General features: G+C 43.7%; 1 protein-coding gene across 1 annotated transcript; it reads right to left on the bottom strand.

The window, feature by feature from the left end:
• Positions 1-15768: 15768 nt before the first annotated feature.
• On the bottom strand, positions 15769-17930 carry rpl36 (ribosomal protein L36). Its single transcript, XM_053429930.1, has 4 exons — positions 17865-17930; positions 16853-16947; positions 16220-16354; positions 15769-15893 (listed from the first exon to the last, which is right to left on the bottom strand). Exons 2-4 carry the CDS (start codon positions 16943-16945, stop codon positions 15804-15806), a joined length of 318 nt encoding a protein of 105 aa, XP_053285905.1. The 5' UTR covers positions 16946-16947; positions 17865-17930; the 3' UTR covers positions 15769-15803.
• Positions 17931-18197: the final 267 nt, after the last annotated feature.

Genomic DNA, 18197 nt, shown 5'->3' with positions numbered 1-18197 from the left:
AAGGCCGCTAAGAGGCTTAAGTGGGCTCCAGGCTGTTACGCGTCGTACAATGAATCCAAGTCCGGTGATGAATATAGTTTGAGAATTTTATTGCTGTAGACCGAATGACAATTGATGAATGCAAACATGGTTGTTTGACGATGACGACGACGACGACGACGACGACGCTAAACAGAAAATATAATCAGGTGCGCCACTAACCCCCTTTCTCCCCCTCCGCTGATCTGACTGCCCAGGTATATAGATTAAGCCACACCCATGTGTCAATCAAACGGAAGTGACATGATCCAAAACAGTGTGACTAACCTTTCAAAATAAACAATAAACAAACAGACCAAATATGCATTTTGGCCCCTACAATTCCGGCCCCTAATTATTATGTTTCAAATAATAATTACAAATTTGACATAACAATCAACATAGTATGTAAATATATTTTCTTTCTTCATTATTTGTAATCCGATATACGTTGTCCAAGGAAAGAGTGATTAATCAAAGTCAAGTGTTCAGGAACAAAGTCAAGGGGTCAAAAGTCAGTTTGCGTCAGTCAATGATCCGCTGCCTCCAGTAGTAGGCAGACTTTGGTGATGGGCCTGGTCAGAAATCCGGTCTTTGACTTGATCCGAAGCTGACGTACAAGTCCCTTTTTGTCCATAATGGTCTCCACAATCCTTCCAGTCAACCAGGAGTTGCGAGGCGCTGAATCATCCACAATGATGACGATGTCTCCTGGTGTGAAGTTGCGTCTTATGTTGGACCATTTCTGTCGTTCCTGCAGTTGGGGAAGATACTCCTTAATCCACCTTTTCCAAAATAAGTCAGACATATATTGAACTTGCCTCCACCTGCGGCGAGCATATAGGTCTTCCTTCTGAAACTGTCCTGGTGGCAGGGATGGCGTGCTTTTGAGAAGCAGAAGGTGATTTGGTGTGAGTGCTTCAAGGTCGTTGGGATCTGTAGAAGCCTTTGTGATTGGACGACTGTTGAGAATAGCTTCGGCTTCACATAAGACTGTGTGGAGTCCCTCCTCATCCAGACTTTGCACATTTAGTGTTGAGTTGAGAACCTTCCGCACTGATCTGATTAATCTTTCCCACACACCTCCATGGTGTGAGCCAGCAGGGGGATTGAATATCCAGTTTATTCCCTTTTGAAGCAGTATGTCATGGATCTGACCTTGATTCCATCCTTCAATAGCTTCCTTCAACTCGCGCTGTGCTCCCACAAAATTGGTTCCATTGTCTGATCGTATTTCCTTTACTTGGCCTCGTCTGGCTATGAAGCGCCGAAGGGCATGGATGAAAGAGTCTGTGTCAAGCGATGAGGCCATTTCAAGGTGAATTGCTCTTGTAGCCAAACAGGTGAAAATAACACCATATCGCTTCACGACACTTCTGCCACGCTTCACTCCAAAGGGTCCAAAGTAATCGACTCCAACGTTTGTGAATGGTGGTTCATCTGGAGAGACTCTATCCAGGGGTAGATCAGCCATCTGCTGTTGTCCAGGAATAGCATTTATACGCCGACAGACAACACATTTAGACAGGATTTTCCTGATCAATACTGTGGCGCCAGGAATCCAATATTTCTGACGCAGTCTAGATAGCATATGGTTGCGACCACCATGTCCCACCTCCCCATGAATATGTCGTAAAAGGAGGTCAGCAATGTGAAAGTCTTTGGCCAGAATGACAGGATGTTTCATTTCTTCTGGCATTGCTGCTCTGCTTAGGCGACCACCAACTCTTAACACATCTTTGTCCAGAATGGGGTTGAGTTTATGAATGTGGCTTGTCCTTTTAACATTCATTCCCTTTTTCAGATTTGAGATTTCATCTCCAAATCTCTTCTTTTGGCAGAAGCGGATTATCTCCATCTCTGCACTCTCCAATTCGCCGATTGTGAGACGGATTTCCTGAGTGTCAAGATTTCCTTGCAAAGAGAGAACACCGCTTGCTGTTTTCCTCTTCCTGATTCGTTGCAGAAGCACTCCTTTGATTCTGAGCATCCATGCTACTGCCCTTTTCAACTGATTCCAGGATGAGAAGTAATGGATGAAGTTGGTTGTTGGATCCACTGCCTCAGGTCTTATTTGAGCAGCATTTACGGTTATGCTCTTGACTTCAGAGTCCTTCGGTGAAATTGCATCCAATCCATCAGGGTTCTGAGGCCACTCTTCCTGAGGACCATGAAGAAACGGAGGTCCGTACACCCACATTTTCTTCTTTAGGAAAGCTTTGACTTTCAGACCTCTGGAAGCCATGTCTGCTGGATTGTCATTTGTGTTGACGTACCTCCACTGATGTTCATCTGAGGCTTTGGCAATTTCAGTCACTCTGTTAGCCACGAATGTTCGAAATCGTGTGGTCCTGTTCTTTATGTACTTGAGCACAGAGGTGCTATCAGTCCAAAATGTAGATTCTGCTAGTTCCATCTGCAGCTCTTTCCTCAATATTGTGTCCATTCTGCTCGCCATGGTAGCAGCAGTCAACTCCATGCGAGGGATAGTGACTGGCTTCAAAGGAGCCACTCTGGCCTTTCCCATCACAAATGCACAATGCGTTTGGCCATGGTTGTTATGCATTAACAAATAACTCACAGTTCCATAACCATCCTGACATGCATCAGCAAAATGGTGTAGCTGGGCAGATGTTACCGCTCCGAAGATGGTAGGTTTGAAGCATCTGTTGACTTTGAAGTCTTCCAGGTTATGGAGTTCCTGAATCCAGCTCATCCATTCTTTCACAATAGAGTCTGGTATCACATCATCCCAACCAGTCTTTTCCCGACACAATTCCTGTAGGATCCTTTTTGCAGTCAGGACTACTGGTGCCAACATTCCAAGGGGATCATATACAGAACTGACAGTCGACAAAATCCCCCGTCTTGTGAGTGGTCTGTCTTTGAGGATGATTTTGAACTTGAAGACGTCAGACTGAACACACCATTGTACACCTAACATCCTCTCAACAGGTAGTTTGTCATGGTCCAAATCCAGATCCTTCATTTCTTTTGCTCTTTCCGTTTCAGGTATGGCAGCCAATACATGACGACTATTGCTTATCCACTTGGTGAGTACAAAGCCTCCCTTGAAGCAAATGGCTCTTAACTCGTGATAAAGAGCTATTGCGTCCTCTTCTGAAGCTGCTGAAGCGAGGCAGTCATCCACATAAAAGTTGTTCAAGATGGTGTTGATAGCTTGTGGGCTGAACTGGCCAGTGTTGTCTTCAGCACATTTTCTCAGGGCAAAATTTGCACAACTTGGAGATGATGTTGCTCCAAATAAATGCACCGTCATTCTGTATTCCACCATGTTCTGACTGTAATCTCCATCAGGCCACCAGACGAACCGTAGCAGGTCCCGATCTTCATTTGGTACTTGTACTTGGAGGAACATTGCTTCGATATCCGCAGCGATGACAACAGGTTCTTTACGGAATCTAGCTATGACTCCAATCAAGGTGCTGGTGAGGTCTGGTCCCTGTAAGAGCTGAGAGTTCAGTGAAACTCCCTGATATGTTGCTCCACAGTCGAACACCACTCTAAGTTTTTTCTTTTGTGGATGCAAAACTCCATGGTGTGGTAGATACCATTTTCTGCCATCCCTACGTTCCAAGATTCCTTCTGGTACTTCCTCTGCATAGCCCTTGGATATCATGTCAGACATGAAGTTGGTGTACTCCAAGTGATAGCATGGATCTCTCTGGAAACGCCCTTTTAAGTTTAGTGTCCTCTGTTCAGCGCAGTTCTTATTGTCAGGCAAGCAGATTTCCCTGTCCTTCAATGGTAAACCAAAGCAGTAATGTCCATTAACTAGCTTTGCAGATGTTGATACCAAATCCAAGAACTGCTGATATTCTTTTGAAGGTTCTTGGTCATCTTTGACACACTCAGGAAAGTCAATCTTGAACTGCTGCTCCCATTGCTCATCAAGTGTAACAACTGATATCCTGTTAACACTGATTTCTGACTGCTCCTGAGCATAATCACTTTTTCCTCCCAGAGGTCCGTTAACTGTCCAGCCGAGCATTGTTTTGACGGCATATGGTCCATCTCCCACACTCCTGATGACTTGAAGTGGTTCCAGAGCCTTTGGTACATCGGCGCCAATCAGCAACTCAATCTCACAGTCAAGTTCAGGTACGTGAATATTCTTTAAATGATGCCACTGATTGATGTCATTTTGATGTGGGATGTTCCCTTTGTGCACAGGCATAGTCTTCTGAGTGTACACACATGGGAGATCACAGAAATCAGTGCCATGAAGTCCTGTAACCTCTAGGCCTGAAACAATGCTGGTTTCAACAACCTTCCTTTGACCCATTGTTCTCAGAAGAATATTTGATTTTCTTCCGTGGAGATTGAGCTTATTCATTAGCCCCAATGTGCAAAATGACGCAGTGCTTCCCGGGTCAAGGAATGCATATGTATGCACTGTTGTATTCCCCTTCTTGGCCTTTACTTTCACAGGCACTATGGAGAGTTTGCAATTGTCTTCACCGGCCCCAGTAAGACCACTTGTCTGTACCGAGGCTATGGCTCTGATGTCAGCTTCTTCCTTTGTTTGAGGATGATGTTTGTCCATTTCAAATCTTCTTTGGTGGATATGCAGCATCTGAGGATGCTTCAAATTGCATATGTTGCAGCTGAGTCGCTTCCTGCAGTCCTTGCTCATGTGTCCTTTCTGCAGACAACCAAAGCAGGCTCCATTTTCTTTAAGGAAAGTGATTTTCTCATGATGTGCTTTCTTTTCCAATAGGAAACACACCTCTAAAGCATGTCCACCTCCACAGAACAAACACCTTTTTACAGCCGGCCAACTCTCCATTTTCCTAGGTCCATTTCCATTTTTCTCATGTGCAACTGTCACAGTGGTTGCAAATGTACTTCCTTTGATTTTTGGATGAGGTGGTTTTGACATAAAACCTCTTCCATCCTTGCTTGGTGTGGGAGTGTCTCTGATGTCTCCAAATACTGGATCAGTTGCAATCCTCACCTGTTTTTCAAGGTAATTTACCAGATCCCTGAAGGTAGCTCTTTGGTTGTACCTTTCCTGAAAATCACATGCCACAGATCTCCATTTATCCCTCAGTCGATATGGCAGCTTCTTAATTATAATTAGCAGGTTAGCAGACATGTTGAGCTCTTGCAAGTTGTTGACATCTTCCATGGCATTGCAACATCCTCTTAGAAACAGAGTGTATGCTTGTAGTGTTTTTGTGTCATCTGGTTTAATTGACGACCATGAAAGAGCCTTCTCCATGTAGGCTGTAGCAATTTTATGCTCGTTGCCAAAGTGCTCCTGCAGTAAGGATTTTGCCTTCCTGAATCCTCTATCTGCGGTCATATGAAGGCAGCTCCTCACCATTTCTCTTGGTTGTGCTTCGGTATATTGTTCCAGATAATAAAGACAATCTGTGGGGTTTGGGTTCTTGCTTTCGATGTTGTGTTCAAAGGATTTTATGAATGTTTGAAATTGAAGTGGGTCACCATCAAAACGACGAATCTCCTTCTTGGGCATTAAAGAGAGAGACTGTTGTTGAATCATTAATGCAGTGATGTCATTTTGCTTTTCCATGATGTTAAGCATGTTGCTCTGTTCACCATTGCTTGGAGCAGGCAATGTTGTTGGTATTGTAACATGTGCATCCATAGTTAATGTATTTGACTGAATTGTCACTGGCACTGTGGAGAGAGATTGGGTTTGATTAATGTCTCCGTCAGCAGTGGCAATCATTTGTGTTTTCTTTTCACGTTGTTTTTTCTCCATATACGAGTTCATACCATCTGACACTCCTGATCTGTGGCTACGCACACCAGATCTACTTGAGGCTCCAAGAATCTTCATTTTTGCCATTGTAGCAGCAAGATTTCCATCCAGCTCCAGTTGCTCTTTTTTCCTCCTTAGCTCCTCCTCTTGTGCTTCTATGGCATGTTTATCTTTTAGCATTTGTTGTATTACAATAAGAGCAGCCATTTCAGCCTCAGCCTTGATGCATGCAGATGAGGTGGTGGAAAATCTCGAGCATGAAGAATGTGATTTGTGACTCCTGTTGGTAATATTTGACACACTGTCGCTTGGCTTTATTTCATCCTGCATGTCAGATATTGCTTTATTCTGTTGGGAAGGAATGGCAGCTGGAACATCAGAGTGTGGTATTGTTTCCTTTAATTCAACAGGTGCAACAGGTGCTCCCTCTTCAGGTGGAATGGGAGAGATGACTGATTGTGCAGCAAACACATCTTCAGTCACCTTTCTTGCTTGTTGAAAGTGTCTTTCAATCTCAGAGAGCCATGTCTTTACATCATCACTGAAGTCTGTGTTGTGTTTTATTATGCGTCCAAACCACTCCTTTTGTGTTACATTTTCCTCTTTGGGAAGTAAAACAATCACTGACTCATGTGCTGCATTTGCATTTTCATACAGTTGTTTGAGTTCATTCAGTTTGAATTGCACTTTCTTTGCATTTTCATCATTTTGCATGAGCCCTTTAATTTCACGTGAGAGCTCTTTCATTTTTTTCACATTAGATTGACATTGCTTTTGAAGAGTTTCCATTTTGCAAGCCAGCGCTTTGGCTGTAAGCTTGACCGTTCTCTTCTCCGTAATTTCCATTTCATTTGAGTCACTCATTATGTGAACTTTCAACGTGCACAATTCACCAAAGCACAGAGCAACACACACAATGCAATCCGCAATGACATTGATTCAGTCACAATGCGATTTTCAACACAACAGCACAGCACAGCAAACGGCGGCCACTGCTCATCACGCAGTCCTCCAATCAGCCCAAACAATTGCCGATCGCGACAAACCCAGCACGCGCAACACAAGCCCAAACAAACAGTCCCCAATGGACAAAACGGCAGCCTTTCCAAACTGTGTTCAACTTCAAACAACTACACAGAAGGATTAACAAACATACCGATTCAGATGGCTGTGATGCGCTGCTGTCACTTCCGCGTTACACCGCTGCTGCAGTCAATTATGTGTCTCTGATCCCAGGCGTCCGCAGAAGAGTCCCCTGTTGCATAGTTCGTTCCGTCCAAAACATCGAGATCCAAGCGATAAGAGCAACGTTGAATCCCGTGGTGTTTTTGGATTGTTTCTGTTTACTAAATATAGCGTCCGTTTTCCTATAAAAGGCCGCTAAGAGGCTTAAGTGGGCTCCAGGCTGTTACGCGTCGTACAATGAATCCAAGTCCGGTGATGAATATAGTTTGAGAATTTTATTGCTGTAGACCGAATGACAATTGATGAATGCAAACATGGTTGTTTGACGATGACGACGACGACGACGACGACGACGCTAAACAGAAAATATAATCAGGTGCGCCACTAACCCCCTTTCTCCCCCTCCGCTGATCTGACTGCCCAGGTATATAGATTAAGCCACACCCATGTGTCAATCAAACGGAAGTGACATGATCCAAAACAGTGTGACTAACCTTTCAAAATAAACAATAAACAAACAGACCAAATATGCATTTTGGCCCCTACAGTCCGCTTTTATCTAAGCAAGCTTGAGCAGCCCACCAGGTGTTTGCGCACTCAGAAGATGAGTAGCATGGACCACACTGGGGCAGGGCTCCCTCAAGACCAGACGACCTGTCAGAGACAGTCGCCAGTCTGATCAATTTTTCTAGTGATGAAGTGAGTGAGTTGAGTGAGTATGATTTAAGTACCTGCGATCGTAAGATTAAAGAACTGTCCATTCACCTGATCAACCCCACTGGCCCGCATCCAAAAATACCCCATGCTCTGGGTCAACTGACACTCCTCTACCAGCAGAGAGCCGAGCTGCAGGCCCAAGAACATGCGAAGGAGCTCCAGGCCATGCAAGCAGCATGTCGAGCGGAGCAGGAGAAAAAACTCCCACCTGCGGCATATCATCGAGACCCGCACAGAACAGGACCAGGCGGTGCAGGAGCACGAAGCTCTGCACGCGAAGGTCAAAGGTCAGCAGAAAGGGGGGCACAGTCAAACAGAGCTGCCCCCCCTCGAGCTGATATCCCTGATGACAGGGCCAGGAGCTGACGTCATTCCCGGTGGAGCCAGCGGAACAGAGACACTGGGAGAAAAGCTGCGAGCACAGCTACGCAACCCTCTTGCAGAGGAAGCTTTGCTCTGGAGAGCCAGACACACCCAGCAGTCGACCGCTCCAACCCCCTCAACACCAAAGGGGGGGGCCGGACTCAACCCCTAGACGTGCAGTGACCTGGGACCGCTATGAGGCACTCCAAATGCCTTTCCAGCGGACACACAGCATCCACTCCAGCCAGAAGGAACACATCCTGCACGGAGCCATGCTGATCCACACCACAACGACGGAAGGAATCCGTCCTGGAGGGCTGAAGGAGAGTTCCCAGTCTGCCACTCAGGCAGGGGCGCACCATGACTCACGGTTGCGTCCTGGATGGTCCTCCACTCCCGGCGCAAGAGATGGTGGCCACAAAGATGAATACTGTGGCACACACAATTCAGAAGACCCTGATGACTCAGCACCCCCTCAAAGAGAGGAAATCTGCACCCGGCAGCTAGAGCCCCTTAAAAAAAAGACATTTATCGCTTCGACCCAGACAACCGAGGGTTCAACGAAGACGACACCGTGGTTCTGGCAGTTCAAATCCAACTAAATGTGGACCCGGCGCCGGAAGATGACAACTTTCCCCACGCCAAGATGAACCCCAGCAAAGAGAACCAGGAACAGCGACCCTTCCAACAGGGCGCCCCACAAAACCAAGGGGGTGAGGATTTCAACCAGCCCCACAAACTGTTTCGACCTCAGCACCTGAATCCCTCTCAACCGAGGAGTAGGGGCTGGAACAGACGGAAACCCTATCAGTACCAGTAGTATAGATGTGGTGACCGAAATCCAACACATGGGATGCATCCTGGGACAGAGGAGTAAATACGGAGATGTGTGGATGAAGCAATGAGAGACATTGTGCCACGTGTTCCTCCAGGCTCCACTGAGAGACCAGACACTGAACCCCGTTGGCGAAACTAGGAGCAGACGCCCTCCTTCTCCACTCCCAAAGATGACTTCAATGACGGGGAAGGACCAAGGCGCTGCCAGAAACCCCCTCTCACCTCCACATCTGAAAAGGGGGGGAAGAAATCCCAACTTTAAAACAAAAAAACGCTCAAACCACTCACTCCATCAATAGCTGCATGCTTTAGACCCTCTGTCAGTAAATTGTATAACGTAGTTCAGGTAGTGAACCTCCTTAGACCTCGTTGAGGATTTTGAAGTCGTTACCACTACGGTTGTGCAGCCCTCACGGGTACACTTGGCAATTCAGTCTTGGCAGTGAAATTCCAATATCTGTAGATCTGAAAACCTAGAAATAGGATTTATCATAAATTCACAGATTAGCGAACAACAGAACGTGACTCGCCGCTCTAAATGTTTTGGTCTGACAGGATAACACACATGTTTACCTCAAAACACCACCTACTCAAACATTTTCTTCTGTTCGTGTTTCCACTTTTCTTTCATTTCACTCTTCACCGAAATTCATTGGTATTTTAACAATAACTGCCGATAAGCATTATGTGAAATTGAAAGTGTGTGCCGTGTTTTAGAATATATGTTATTTAGCCTGTCTGCCCAGACAATTACCTCTCTCTGTTTAGACTCATGCCTCGAAGACATTTATGCCTCTCTGCCTCATAATGAACTAACTTTCACTGCTTCAACTCCACTCAAGGATTACCTCTCATGGATTATCACTGGACTCTCGACCATAGTTTGCCCTGGAGACCGGGGTCACAGCCCACTCTCCAGACCAAAAGGGGGACTGTTGGGCCAGAGCCCAGCGGGGGGCCGCCAGACACTGGAGCCGAGAGGAACAAAGGGTTGTTAAACTTTGGGCGGGAAAACATCCTCCTGCAGGCTCAAGAATCTCCCCCTGGTGGTGGAAAAATGTCCTGGGGTTTTCCCAGAAACCCCTGCTCAATTCCAAGCCCCACCCACTCAGATCCATTTCTGACACTCAATTGGCTTAAAGCCAGCATCATCCTATGACCAACTCCTCAAGGAGGAGGACCTCTCAGGTAGAACAAAACCACTGAGACCCCAAACATCGCTGCCATTTTACCCTGCTCTGAAGACAACACCAGGCCCCCTTCGGGGCCTCCCAGCTGATTTAGTTGCTAAAAGGGGGCAACCTTAACTTTTAGTTTATCAGCCATTTCTTTCATTTCTTTATTTCTTTTATCTCAGTCGACGTTTTTATTTTCAAAAGGACTTTTGCTCTTTTAACTTGAAAAGACCAAACAGGAAATTGCACGCGGAACAATCTCAGACTGTTCCACTTTCCCCACGGACCTTATTTTTCTTTTCCCAACGATCTACAAACGGCTTCCACAGCCGTCCCCTGCAGAAGCGCGAGATTCATTCCGCTGAGGAGCACGAGCTCCACATCCCTGAAGAAGAAGGACGACGTTCATCCCATCGAAGCAGCACGAGCAAATCCGCTGTTTGTCCGGTCCAGCGGCCGAAGACCGCTTGAGAGACCACGTGATTCACTGGCCCGACGCGCACGCACACCGCGAGGGTGGTACAGTAAGAGGCTTTATTGTCTGGGCAGATGTTAATCTAATACGTAGCGTATTGTTTTAATACTTGAACGTATTTGTTTTGTATGAGACCGCCGAGTCTCTAATGTTTAGCGGCGACTCGCCACTTCCGGTTTCCGGTTACGGCCTTGTGCCACAGTTTTTAAGCGCCGTGAGCAGCGTCTCCAGCTCATTGTGACCGTTTGAACAACTTTAAAGAGACTTTACCGTTCAAACCTCAGCACACAACGCCACTTGGGTGCTGAGTGGTAAAGTAAATGTAACTTGTCTCTGACGGTGCTTTTAAGAGCTTTGCTCTCTCCTTGTATGCTCTCTCTCTCTCTCCTTCTAAACCGACCTATACACACATCCGATCTGTATTTAGAATACAGTTCATGTAACATAGTTAAATCTATATTCAGAGAGGCTGGACACGTCTGGAAGCCATGCGGCCGAACGCCAAAGCAGAGACAAAGAATTCTCTTTGTCTGAAAATCCCTTTGTGTAATTCATGTGACGACCACCAGTGTGAGCTCCGGCCACATGGTGTCATTAACATAGACTCCATTTTGAATAACGCAAGTTAAACCACCATTTTGAATCTATTATTGCCACGCCTCCTCTCTCCCTCTCCTCCCATTCTGGCTCTAAATTCATAACGGCTCAGCCATCTTGTTTTGTAGTCAATCCGCCATTTTGAGAGTTTTTAGGCCTTGATTCCACGAATCATGATCGGCCGCCATCTTAGATGTGACGTCACCAAGTGACTGCGTCATCGCCACGCCCCCTTCTTTTTCTCTCTCTCTCTCTCTCGCTCTCTCACACACCCACACACACACAGACACACCCACACAGACACACATTGATAGACACAGACAGATACACACACAGATACACATAGAGGAATACATGTGTTTTTTTTTCTAAATTGTGATAAGCGGCTGCTGTTGTTATCTTTGAAATATGGGAGTTTGTTAAAATGATGAATCATTAAATAACACTAACTTTATTTCACATGCATACACATAGACACACACACACAGAGAGACACTTTGACACAGACACACACACACACACCGAGACAGACATACATAGGTAGACCGCCGGTTTTACATGTATTTTCTGAAGTGTGATAAGTGCTGCTGCTGTGTTTATCTTTGAAATATCGGAGCTTGTTAAAATGATGAATCATTGAATAACATTATAACTTTATTTCCCCTTTTTAATAAATGCTATTGTAATTAAAGTATCTGTAGTCTGTGATTATTTGTACATATGTATGTGATTGCAGCTGGATTATGATTGCCTGTGCTCGAACTTAGAAGCCTTCACTGTTAATTAAATAATTATTAATATTAAATATTGAGATTATTGATTTGACATTTATCATTATGAGACTGATATTTATAGATTGTATCGTTGGTCCCTGTAACCAGGGTGGTGCCCCGCGACAATAAGCAATGATTACAGATTTGTATTATTCTTAATTGATAATTTTATTGTTTTCATTAATTATTTTAACTATTATTAATGGATAACCGTATCATTTCTAATTAAATGTGTTACATTTCTTAATTAATAGCTTTATCATTTTTGATTATTTTTAAGAAATAATTGTTATTTTAATAATCATATTTCATGATTATTAATAATTAGCCAACGTCAAATCTACTACTACTATTGCACAACATCATTTATTTTAATTATTGGACCTGTGACAACTGATAGACCAGAAATAATTTGTATATTGTGACTATCTAATGTTTATATTGCACACTTTTTATATTTCTGCTTATGCACAAAAATACCACAGAAAGTTCCTTGTATTTGTAAACCCAATTGGAAATAAATTTCTGATTCTGACTCTTTTTTTTTTCATTGCCAGTTAGGGTCAGGAAGAGAGTGACATTTGATGTGAATTATAGTGTAGGAAGGTTAAAAATAAAGTGAGGATTCTTGGGTGCCATTAATACCTTTTGTTTCTCAGTTAGTTTCATCAGTTAATCAATCAGTATTTGGTGTGAGAACCCCTTCCTGCAACACCAGTTCTCCTCCATACACATATGGTAGTTTCTCAGCAGGGAGGTGGTTCTAAGTATCTTGGAGAACCACCACAATCTGTCTCCTCTTTTGACCCCAGACTGACTCCATGGTGCAGAGACACGGTCTCTGTGGGGTCCAGACCATCTGCTGCAGGAAACCTTATTCTTCGTCTTTCTTAAAATATTCTTTGTGACTCTATCTGAGGGTTTTTACTGATAGTGGGAGAGCTTGACTGGGCACTGTCAGCCAGAGCAGACCGAGTTCTCCCTGGAATCAAATGGAAGACAATGGTAACAAGTGAGTGGCATACTATCTGGAGATACAGGCTGGACTTGAGTAGTCATACAATCAACTGTAAGAAATATACAATGGGGCATTGGTTAGCACTGCACCCACAGCATGAAGGTTGCAGGTTTGAATCCCTGTGTCTGGGTGGGTTTTCTCCAGGTACATGCAGAGACTCCAAATTGACCGTAGGGGTGAATGTGAAGGTGATTCTTTGTTTGCCTCTTTTTGATGGCCCTTTGATGGACTGGCGTACAGGCTGAACTCTGCCTCTCGCTCAATCTCACTGGGATTGGGCCCAGCCCCCCTTCGCGACCTTCAGAAGGATAAGCGGTATAGATAATGGATGGATGGATGTTATAAATGATTTTGAGATGTCAATGAAAGGAGCAGCACAGACTGTTTATTATACAGTTTTTTTATCCAATATTATTGATAGTTATTGTCATATTAACCAAGGGCTCTAGGAATTCTGCTAAAAAAGCAGATTTACATATTGTATGGTAGGTGTTGACTTCACCGGTATCTCCACCCTTGTGCGGGGTTACTACTGTTGGACTCTCACGTGAATCTGGAATTATTCCTGTGTGGACAGACAGACACAAAGCGAGTTAAGGATCTTCAACTGTGGTTTGACATTGCAGCAACCTCATCAGAGCTCAGTGATAATCTGCAGTGGTTACCACAGTAGAAGAGGCAACTGGAACTCCCTCTTCTGGACAAACGACAAAACTGTCTACCGCAGACAGGTGGCGCATATACCAGTTTGCCCTCAATGGTTTCTGCCAGAGAATTTGCATGTGTTTAACATTGGGAAAGAGTACATTTTCCACCAAAGACCAATATTACACTGAAGCTATAACCAAGTAATTTTGTTGCCGAAACATTACTGAACTAAGACTGAAAAGAAGTCAGGAAGGCCTTTCGGCAAACTTCTCCCATAGGGCACATCATTAATTAAAATAGCACAGGAGAGAAAAGGACTAAAAGCTGTGACCATGGACAGTCTATGAGAATTAATATCAGTCTTTGTTATTTGTGGAGGCAGATGACATTGAATCATGTTCTCAACAGATTTTACACCTTTCGAAATTGTAGAGAAGTTGTTGTGAATAGACGAGAGCAAAAGGTAAATAATAATTTGTGCCACTGAGGAACAAATTCTTGCCATAGTGGGGTCATTGAGAATAGATTGATGAGGGACTATGATTGTTTGTTTTGGATAAGACTTTAACAAACTGTGAGGAGTGAAGGGGTTTGAATTCTTAGTGAATGAACTGTAACCTGATCTAAGATCTTTATTCATTCATCTCAGCTCTTAAAGGTTTTTATAGTCACTTGACTGTAAGTGTAAATCCATTGTTTTGCTTCAACCGAATATCTGAGCAGGATTGTGTCATACCACATATGTAATCTGTACTTGAGTGAATACCCATGTGTGTATGTTCAGGTCTAATATACTTCCACACTCCTGCGGTGTGAGCACGTATAGAGCCTGTGCAGCAGAAATACAGAGATGAGCAAAAATACATCACACAAGCAGTCGACTACTCCCTGATGCTGCAGGTGTGGGTCGCAGAATATATTGTTCCCCACACAAGTTGATTAATAGGTTAGCAGATGTGAAATAAACGTATAATTAAGCAACATCACACATTTCATATGAAACAACCTTAAGACTTCTATCGAGCAAACAAGTATTACTACTACTCTGGGGTCTAGCAATTCATCATTCAGTGGGGAAAAAAGCAAAGCAAATCAGAGCTTATTCTGTTGGTGTTTTTCATAAAGTATAAAATCTGCTCTGTACACCCTGTTTTAGGTCTGATTAATAATATTGAGAGACAGCCGAGATTCTAAGTTCATTATCAAACTACTTCCTTTTAGCGTCTGTGTATTGAAGTCGTGCCAGCTCATCCATTGTTGTGGAGCGGACTTGATGCGAGTGAGCTCACTGGACCCAAACTTAGAAACTGTCGAAGATCCTTTAAAATGTCAATCTTGCTTTGTTCCACAATAATGATTAAGGTTGACGGGACCTGGGTATAGCAGACTCTAGGACTCCCAGTTTTCCCGAGGCACCTGAATCAAACACCGCTGAGGATTTGTTTATATATTACACCCACTGCACAAAGGTCTTATTTCCGTTATTTATGACACGCTGACAAGGGAAGAAGTTCTCTTAACAAAATTAAAACCACCTGGGAGCAGGATCTTAATTCTTCAATATTGGAAGACGTATGTTACAGTCCTCAAACTGGTTAATTCAACATCCTTTGTACCCATCACTGGCTACTACAGTTTAAGGGGGTGCACAAGGCCCACATGTCCAAAGCCAAATTGTCTCTTTTCTACCCAGATGTGAACCCCTACTGTGAAAAATGCAAAACAGGTGAGGCCTCCCTTATACACGTTTTGGACATGTCCCAGACAAGGAAAATATTGGAGGGACCTCTTCCAAACTGTCCATAGTCATCTGGTCACACTTTTCATCCCCACTGGAGAGGTTGACACGCCTGACTCCAACCAAGGCTCACAGTCCTTTGCCTCCATGTTGGCCAGGTGGGTGAAAATTCTTAGGTGGGATAGATGTGTAAAAAAAGCATCTATAAACATACATCAAAAGATCAATAGCATGCTACATATCCCTTACTTACACATACTATGTAATGCACTACTGTAATGAAACATATTACAACTTTTATCGCATCTCAGCGTCCCACTCAGATTGCCGTGCATCATGCCGTTTTTACAAAAATGAAGCCTAGCATCAACTCAAAATGGAGCAGAGTTGGATCTTATACGAATGGACCATGAGAACCACACCTAAACTCCAAATTCGCGTAAATAAAAGACAAATAACCCACGAGTCTGACTTTATAGTTTATCAAAGGTTTATTAGAATGACGGATTAGTCCTTCTTGGCAGCAGCCTTTCTCATGGCAGCCAGCACGTTGCTCAGCTCCTCTCTCTTTCTCTTGGCGCGAATGTGAGTGCCAATCTGAGGAGGAAACACAGCAGCATTAGACAAACTCAATTCAGCAATGTTTAGACTGAGCCTTCTCTCGTAGCAGTTGTCGATGTGAAAGCATTAAAAATGATACTCAAAAAAACCTGCCAGGCTCAGACAGCTACAACTTTTTTTAGATACAAAGGCAGAAACAAATGCACAATCTGCACTTGAAAAAAGTGTATAGTTGAGTATACAGCAAAACAACTCAAATTGTGTACATATGCACTAGTCTATTTTCCACTCTCATGGTTAACAAATGAGGGGAACACCACTGTCAGTTGAGATGCGAGTTCTGATAGAAATCAAATACTCACCCTCTTCTTGATAAACTTGAGAGCTCTCTTGTCCTTGGACACCTTCAGCAGCTCCATGGCTCTCCTCTCGTAGGGAGCAAAACCACACACCTCGCGGATCATGTCACGAACAAACTTGCTGTGTTTGGTCAGACGCTGCACAGGAAAGACAAATGTTACAACATAGCTTACATACATGGTAACCGTGTCTGAGAGGCCTCAGCCGTTTATTCTTTGATATTACAAATTCTGGTCATCGTGATGACCTTGCCCAAACTTTTTAACTTTATAATAGTCCTGACAACAGATTTGAAACAAAACTCAACTATGATATGTGAAAGTTCTCACATGACACAATGACTGACATGATCATTTTGGCTTAAAAGAAATTAGGCGTATGTTGTAGCTGTTCAAAGTTTGTACCATGTTCTACATTATATAATGAATCACATGACAACAAGAAACTACAAGTTGGTTGTGTGTCAAACCAATTTTTAATAAGACAAATTAGATGATACTGAAACATGTAAACAATGTTTGTGGTATTAGGCTAAAGGTCAACAAACAATATTTACTGATTTAATACTTCAGAAACATACTCCATGGTTGTACTACACTTCTTTTCACTGTGGTCACCCAACAGCAGGTACTCACCCCACGCCGGCGGCTGTGCTTTGGAGCAGTTACATTCTTGGTAACTGGGTGGCCTTTGTTCAGGCCAACGGCCATAGGGTAGCGAATAGCCATGTCTGTTAAAGAGCACACACAAATTAGTTCAAGAGTCGACCGATGTTATAATTTAGAAGCTTAACCAGATGCAGTGGGGACTTCCCACCTCCCTACCAAGTTATCAGACATGTTTAAACTACTCAGATACAAACACGCCCCCTTGATAAGAAAGTTGTGCCTGGAAGCGCAGGTTTGACTGGACCACTGAGACTTTTACTTGTTAGACAAACCTGTCGCTATTATTGAACAATTCATTTCATGGTCACATTTTGCTCAGTGTTAAGTAGTTATCTTGGAACCCTGCCAGTGACGAAGCCCGTTTTACTTCCAACCAGTAAATTAGTCTTGTGGGTTTCCAGGAGACATCCATTGGCAGTGCTCATTACACTGAATTGTAATAAGGCGTGATGATGTTCACCAATGACCGCTTCAACGCTACACTGAGCTGCTTTGGTCCCACCAACAACGTAGGATAGGGAAGTTGCAGCTGGTGGAAATTATTCAGGAAAAGACAAGTAGAGACCGAGATCTCGTACAGTGTGTCAGTAAATCTATGGCCGCCGACAGCGTCCAGCTTCTAGCTACTGGCTTAGCTTCATGCTACATGCAAAACCAGTGATGCTACAAAGACTAAAGCTCTGGTTCATGTATTCAACATTACAGAATAAACTGCTCTGTGACTAAGTGAAGACCGGAACAAATCCCAGCTGATAATAACTGAAGCAGCGTTTTACACACGAACAGACCAGGTACTGGTTAGCCACCAATGCAGCTACATGTTTTCATTTATTATGTTACCTTATGTGCCACAATACTGGAGGTATACGTTTAGCGAACTTAACAGGCTGCGATACATTCAGTTTAATAAGAAGAAAGTAACGGATGGCAGAGATTAAAGATGGGTTTGTGCAGATAGTTCTCGACACTACAATCCTACCTGCTGTCTGTGATGGCGGTCAGGCCGGAAGGACTGCAGAACGAGCGAGGCGGGGTAATACACGAGCTGACCCGGAAGACTTTTCTGCTAAATGTGTACAACAGTGTCCCCTGCTGGCGAGGAGGAAGTACTTTTGGTTCATTACGGATAAAATCACCAAAACTGTGTTTTGAAAAGAACGATTTTTTGAAGGATTAGGAATAGTTGTTTAATCTCTGTTTGTAAAAATAATGTACCAACTCAAATGCTGTTTTTAAATCCAAATGGTATGTCCAGCTTATTTAAAACAATAAAAGGAAAAAGAAAGTAGTCTGACAATCTGCACCGAAAACT

This window comes from Pleuronectes platessa, chromosome 9, assembly GCF_947347685.1.
Source record: "Pleuronectes platessa chromosome 9, fPlePla1.1, whole genome shotgun sequence".
Classification (NCBI taxonomy): Eukaryota; Metazoa; Chordata; class Actinopteri; order Pleuronectiformes; family Pleuronectidae; genus Pleuronectes; species Pleuronectes platessa.
Note: the sequence above shows the minus strand (reverse complement) of the source record. Positions and strands in the feature narration are given on the sequence as shown.